Genomic DNA, 7,077 nt, shown 5'->3' with positions numbered 1-7,077 from the left:
GTGGCGTCGTGGGCCCCCCTTCGTCAGCAGCCGCACAGCCCCACGGCGCTGCTACGTGTCCCTTCTGCCTCAGTGACCCCTTCTGAGTGGGTTGCTTGGAACCAGGGTGGTGCAGCACCAGGCTGAGCTGCCTCAGCCCTCCAGACTTGCTCTGTGATTTGATTCCACTGGGTGCTGTGCTCAGGAGCTTATGCAGGTGCATAGTTTGAAACAGAATAATGTGCATTTTCCTTTTTTTGTTTCTCTAATTTTAGTTAGCTGGCTTCACCCTGAGGTTTGGAGATGTGGCTTGCTGGTTTTGAAGTGTCTGTTCCTTGCATGCAAAGCCGGTGGTCTGGGCTGGGGCAGCTCTCCAGGGTGACGTAACACCAGGTGGCTTGTGAAGGACAAAGGCAGCGATACATCTCTGGGATGGGAAGATGGAGACGACCCAGCGTCTGCGTTGCTCTTGGATGTCAGGCTGCTCCCAGCAACGGGGATCCACCTGGCTGGGTGGCTTCTGTGGTTTTGCAGGTCTGCTCCTGACCTGGGAAAATGGTTTGTAGTGGGCAAGAAGAGATGCAAAGAGAGGAAGACGGAGAGGATGAGCGAAAAATAGAATTGAAAAATCAGCAAAGCGATGGAGAGGAAAAGGAGCAACATGTAGCTGGGAGCTGCAGAGTTACTTGGTGGTTTTATTTTGGGTGACTTACAGCTGCCCTTGAGCTGTCCCCTGGCCTTGAGCCAAGGTTGCACTAGAAATTCTAGGTCGAGATGGGGACTAAATCCCATTTGTGCTGTGTGCTCTGGTGGTGGGGAATTCCTGTGGTGCCAGCTGGATGCTGCTCCTTTGTCTCGGCCCGTGTGTGGAAGGTGCAGCGGCATGGGCAGCAGGGTGCCTTCCAGCATACGTCTTTAAAACACTGCGAAACAAAATTTAAACCTCTTCTAAAGGCAACTCATAAACCTTTCTGGCATCTGCAGAAAACACAATCGCAGCTCACAGTGCAATTTGCTGTCATAACTTTCTGAGGAATTAATCCACCTACGTCCTGCCAGGTCTCCCGCAGTTCCTTTGACAGTTCATCACAGGGCACAGAATCCTCCTCGCTAATTTTTAGGTTATGTTTTCTTCCGGTAGAACCGAATGTTGATGTGAGCAAAGCGGAGCAGGTCAGAGTGAGTTGGGTGACGTCTGGAAAAGCAGGAGCTGGTGCTCCTCCAGCTTGCCCTAGGTGGGGAAGCCAGAGGCATGTCTGCCATCCCAGACCTAACCTAACAGGAAGCGTTAAGAGCTTCCTCATCGCTTCAGGCCACGCCAGCAGGCTCTGAGCTCCACCAGAATTTTCTGATGGGGGTTTAAGGAGGAAAAGGCAAAGCTCAGTGGAGTGTGGGCAGGGGGAAAGGAAAAACAGATGGTTCTTGGGACATGCAAGAGCCTTTTTTTTTTTTTTTTCAAGGGCAAGCCTTCAAGCCTCCCAGACAGGTAATTCTTGTTTGTACGCCCACAGAAGGTGACGGTCCTGGTCGCGGGCCTGTTGGTGTGTCTTCCCAGACAGAATGTGTTTGTTTTGTAGGTGGATGTCAGGAGCTGTGTCGCTTTTTTTTAATTTTTTTTTTTTATTTAAAACCAGGACAAGTCTAAGTGTGGGGAGACTCGTAGGCAGTGATTCTGCTCTGGCTGGGGCTCTAAGACCCTCTAAGGGGCTCCTTCACTCCAGTATCTGAGTTTCTGCAGTTTCTGTGGTCGGACTGATGGCATATTCTGTCCTGCAGCCCCCATGGCGTCCTGTGTGGATGGGCTCTAGAGCTGAAGGAAAAGCAGTGTCACAGGGAGCATCCTCCCTTGATGCCAGGGTTTACAGAAGAAGTGGAACATCCCCGTGAGGATGAGTAGACATGGTCCCAGTAATGCCCTCCTTATGTCGCAAGAACCTGTCTGAAGTCACCCCGTGGCCCAGAGGCTGAGGTCTGAAATGGCTGGGCTGGAGGTGGAGACCAGGAGTTTGGGGCTGGCAGAGGCCCCTGGTTCCTGGTGTTTCCTGAGATTGGTCAGAACAGAAGAGGAGCAGCACCACGCTATTGCCTGGTGTTGGGATCAGGTTCATTTCTCCCCAAAAGCTGGTGCACCCTTCTAACGCACACGGAGAAGTGGTGGCCGTCAGACACCACCATTCCCCTTCTCTTCTGTTTGGTATCTGGCGTTGTCGGCTTTTGTGTGAAAGACCCTGAACGTGGGGTCGGGGATCTGCTTTTCTTGGCTCCCTTGGACAGAGTGCTTGCAATTCCTGTTTTTCTTCCTGCCTTTCCAGAATGCTGCTGTGCAAACATCTTGTTTTACTCTCTGGTGGCCAAAGATGGTGGCTTTGATAGTCCCTCCTACCTAGAGCTGGCTGGAGGGGAGCACGACATCCAGCACGGAGCTGCTCCGTTCACTTGCAGCTTGGCGGGGGGTGTCTCCAGGGACAGCTTGTTGCTGTTTAAGCTGCCGGACCCTTTCTCTGCCTGGCACCCACCTTGCTGGGGCACTTCTCCAGCTTCCCTAGTGTTGGGCACGTCAATCTTCACTACATCTGATCAAGTAATTTCTGTTGCAGCGGTTAGGGCTGAGTGTCCCCTGCCCGCAGCTCCAGCTGCCTACACGTGATATTCTGTTGATATTTTTTTTTTTTTAGACTCCGAAATGTCTTTTTTTCTTTCTAATGGAGTTGAAGCCTTTTTTGTTCCAGTTGAGAACTGTTGAGGGTAGACTCCCAGGTGGGATTGACTCTTCTGAGGTAAATGTGTGTCAGTGTTACCGGGGATATTCTGTGACAGGACTTTCTGTGCCGTTGCTGAAGGTCTTAGTTAATTAGATGATTAATCTTCTGGTCAAGTATCTATCTGCAAATAAAAAATTGCAGTTGAGTGGAGCTACTAAAATACTGTTGCTGGAATCAGTCTGTGGCACAGAGCAGGAGGGCTTCTTATTTAATTAAAATCGGGAACATACTGTACTGTACTCTCCAAGGGTCAGGGAACAAAAGGGACGTACACATAATAAGTAGCAAACTGTCCTTTCAAACCCCTTGAGCTCAGCCCAGAGGAGCCTGTTTAAAGGGACACTCTCAAGATAACATTTGTGATTTCTCTCCTTTCTTTCCTTCTCCACACTGCTGTGTGGATTATTGATGCTGAAAATAACCTGTGACTTTTAATTTTCTTCTTCCCTGTTCTTCCTCTCGGATTTGAAGTTGTGATCAGGACTGCTTGGATGCCAAAAATCCCTGTGTGCATGCTCGGCGGCTGGGTTGTGCTTGTGGAGTCCCATCCCAGGAGCCAGCCTGTGAGCAGCCCCAGTAAAAGGCTGGAGGCAGGTTGGACCAGGGGCTGAGCTGCCATCCCCACGCAGTGCGGCACTGGGAGTTACTGGGAACCCTTTTGCAGGGGGAAAGCACTGACCTTTGTGGTCCAGCACCTAGTGCTTCAAAGGAGGAGTATCTGCCTGGTTTCTTCTGAGCCTTCAGGGTTCATAGAATCACAGAACGGTTTGGGTTGGGAGGGGCCTTAAGGATCATCTAGTTCCAACCCCTGCCATGGGCAGCGACACCTTCCACTAGAGCAGGTTGCTCAAAGCCTCGTCCAGCCTGGCCTCGAACACTGCCAGGGACGGGGCATCCACAGCCTCTCTGGAAAACCTGGGCCAGTGCCTCACCACCCTGACGGCGAAGAATTTCTTCCTCACGTCTAATCTAAATCCACCATGTTCAGTGCTTGCCTGAGAGTTGCCTCCAGCCTAATCAGCTCTTCTGTGTTTGTTTCTGCAGGACGTTGCGCTGTTGGAGTACCAGCATCATTCCAGGGATTTTGCTTCCCACCTCCCGCCGGGGTCTATCATGCAGCCGCAGCGGCGGAGGCCGTCCCTGCTCTCGGAGTTCCAGCCGGGCAATGAAAGGTACCGGCTCCTCGCCTTCCCCTGGGCCATGGGCATCCCGACGGCGTCAGCGAGTGTTTTGGGCCGCGCTGTGGGGTGGAGGAGGGCTGGGCGAGACCTGGGCCGTGCCATGTTGTGTGCTGGTACGGACTGTGCTCAGTCCGTGCCGCTTTAGCTTCCTTGTGCTTTTTTCCCTTGAACTCTTACGTGTTTAAAAGACAGTTTAAAAACACCAAACAACAACAAGCCACCCCCCTCGCCTTCTGTGGAGCCACACCAGTTGCAGTGGCTTCCTCCAGTGTAGAATATAAAGGCATGTGGTCAGGTTTGGTTGGTGGCTCCCGTAACTGAAGAGCTCATTTCCACTGCGCATCTGCCCTTCCTCCTGCGCTGCTCTTCCTCCCCGCTTTCACTGGGTTTGTTTCTCTTTCTGCATTCCCCTAGCAACTTCCAGCTGCTTTTTTCCTGTCTGCTCCTCTCACAGCACTCCCTGTGTCTCCGTGGGAGCCCAGCAGGGTTTTTGGGTGCTTTTGTGTGGCTGGAAATGCTGTAGCTGTTTAACCACAGGAGCTGGTCTGTTCCGAAGGCCATTACTCTCACTCTCTGGTTTGTCTCACAACGCCGCTCTCTTCAGTTTCTCTTCTGCATTTGATGCTTAGTGGTTTTGGAAGAAACTGGCCTGGAAGTGAAATAAGAACCTCGCTGCAGTAGATTTATGCAAAGTAGTTTTTAATGTTTATTCCTTGGGCAGGCTAAGAATAAAACCAGCACAGAGTCACCGAGATGAATCTGCTTCCCTAAAATCATAATTGTTAGGGGAGAGTAAAAAGACCTCACCTCAGGGTGCTGGATGCACAAGGGCAGAGATGCAGACAGGCCTCTCTTCTAGTGGGATGAGTTTGGTGCTCAGCAGAAACAAACCCATGAGAATTCGGAGGCAAAAAGCAGCCTCCAAAGTTAGTTTTGCATCTGTCCTCCTGGGTTGTGCCTCTACAGCATGTGCAGAGGGTAACGTTCCTTCCGATGACTGACAGATTTATTGCAGCGTGTTTCATTGCCTTGCTTTGACTTCTCAGCGAGAGTCACACAGTTAAATTGGGTCAGATTCAGCTAAACTTGGGGGAGATATGTAAAGGGGACCCAGCAACATGCTCCGGCCTGGTTTGGTTTTCACACTACTTACAGTTTGCAAAATGGAGAAGCAGTTCTGCTATCCAACAAAATGAAGGTTTCAAGGTTTGAATAAGCCATTTAAAAAAAAAATGTATCTTGGTTCTTCCGTATAACTAAAAAAACCAGCTGCAAGCCTTGGTGTCTGCTGTACCACACGCCTTATCTGCTGTGGGCATCCAGGCATCTCACTTTGGCTTACAGATGGTTCAAACTCTTCAAACTTATTTTTGTGTGGACAGTCACATGAACGCGGGTAAATGTTAATCGGGGTTGTCAGGTCTAGATATGCATCCGAATGCTTATCGTGGTTACTTCACTTTCATCCTGAAGCTATTTTATTATATATTATTATACTGGGTGATACAGCTGAAAATAAAATAAAAAGCTAAAAATATCGCTTAAGTTCAGCTCAAATGGCAACTTGTGCCAGAATGCTGGTATATGGACTCGGTAAAAAAAAAAAAATCAGGGTATCTGGGGATGCAGGATGGGCAGTCTGCAGAAATTTTCAATTCAGTGTAGTTAATTATTGAAGTCATTTGAACTGGGTGGTGTGGGGGTTGGGAGGTGTTAGTCTGTTTTGCAAAGCCAGCTGCTGCTTCTCTGGGTCTTTAAGTGCTACACTTGAAAATCTGTCCTGTGGGGGCTTTGCTTTTTCAGCTTGTGGCTTGAAGATCTGCTCTAAAATAGCATCTGATGTGTTGTAAAGGGAGCCCTTTGGGTGCTTGGTTGCTCACCTGAGGGTTCATTGGGTGCTTAAGGGCCAAGACCCTGGAGCTTCTGGAGCAGGTTGGGTTGGTCAGCGATGCTCCCCTCAAAAAAATAGCTCTGGCTCTGTCTGCGGAGCAAGACCTGGACATGGGAGGGTGGCAAAAGCAGCCAGCTCTGCAGCTGAGTCCCCTTGGCAGGTTCATGCCAGGCGCATCTGTAATCTCTTTGGCTTTGTTCCTGGGCTGGGATTGATGGTTTTGAGCAGAGGCAGCTGGCTCTCAGTGTGAGGGGCTGGGGAGGAGGGAGAGACCAAAGGCAAACAAGTTATGTGTGCAGCACGGGCACAGCGGGTAAACAGAGGGAAGCACAGGGGTGTGAGGTGTCTGAGAAGACAACCCTCACCTTGGTTCTCTGCCTGATAGCCCACCTGGCACACGGTGGTGGTGGCTGTGAGAAAATCCTCTCCTTGAGGCAAGCGTCAGTGGAGGGGAAGCCCGTGCAATTCCCTGTTGCTTCGGGTGTTCAGAGGAAGCAGCCTGTCTGCTCTTGCTTGGGGTAGCTGTTGCTGTTCCAGGATCATGCATCTTCTTACAGAAATCAGTTTGTGAGTCTGGTGCAAGTGGAATGTGACAGACAGAGAGTGCTGGAGATGGAGCCCTGTGCCTCTTCCCCGATGGACATCCCTGCCCTGCCATCACCGTGCCTTACGCTGATCCAGAGCAGTGCCTGCAGATGGAGAGCGTGGTTCAGCCCTCAGGCCCCTCGGTTGTGGTTCCTCTGGGTGGCTGCTGTTTGCCCTCCTCCCCTGGAAACCGCAGGGATTCACCTCGCTCTGTGCTGGTTCTGGGGTCCAATTTGGTTTTGCCTTCACCTTGGGCAGATCTCTGAAGTCTCTGTAGCCTGTCTTTGCACATGGTATTTGAGGCTTGACCCCACGGTCAAGCTTTAATTCCTGCAGAAATCCTTTGGGCTCGCTTAGATGATCTTCCTGCAGCTTTGCAGATTTTCTGTGTCTCCTTGCTACGGTTTTGCTGTAGCCACCAGGGTGGTGGTTATTTGTGGTTTGGTAAAAAGGGAACAAGCGGTGAAGGATTTCACCATGGGTACAGTGTTTTAAGTGTGAATCAGGTGTTGGTGGCAAAAAGCTGTTGCTGGGAAGTGGTGGGATGCTGAGGTAGTCCCATCTGAAGTACATCAGCCTTAAGACCATCATGACCCCTTGGTGGATGGGTGGAGGCTTGAACCCCTGGGCAGCAATTCTGGCTTGAAAGAAGGGAGGAAAATGAATCTGTTGCTGTAGG

The 7,077-nt window shown here is 50.8% G+C and overlaps 1 protein-coding gene across 1 annotated transcript in view; it reads left to right on the top strand.

The window, feature by feature from the left end:
* Positions 1-7,077, top strand: part of LOC104497043 (nuclear receptor corepressor 2-like) — a gene marked incomplete at its 3' end in the record, with an annotated part of 48,359 nt that overhangs the window by 9,874 nt on the left and 31,408 nt on the right. The window contains exon 2 of the mRNA XM_010140255.1: positions 3,786-3,913. Within this exon, the coding sequence (XP_010138557.1) occupies positions 3,786-3,913 (128 nt within the window). The remainder of the gene's footprint in view (positions 1-3,785; positions 3,914-7,077) is intronic.

Source organism: Buceros rhinoceros, unplaced genomic scaffold (assembly GCF_000710305.1).
Source record: "Buceros rhinoceros silvestris isolate BGI_N320 unplaced genomic scaffold, ASM71030v1 scaffold16917, whole genome shotgun sequence".
NCBI classification, from domain to species: Eukaryota; Metazoa; Chordata; class Aves; order Bucerotiformes; family Bucerotidae; genus Buceros; species Buceros rhinoceros.
This window is presented reverse-complemented; position numbering and strand designations above follow the sequence as displayed.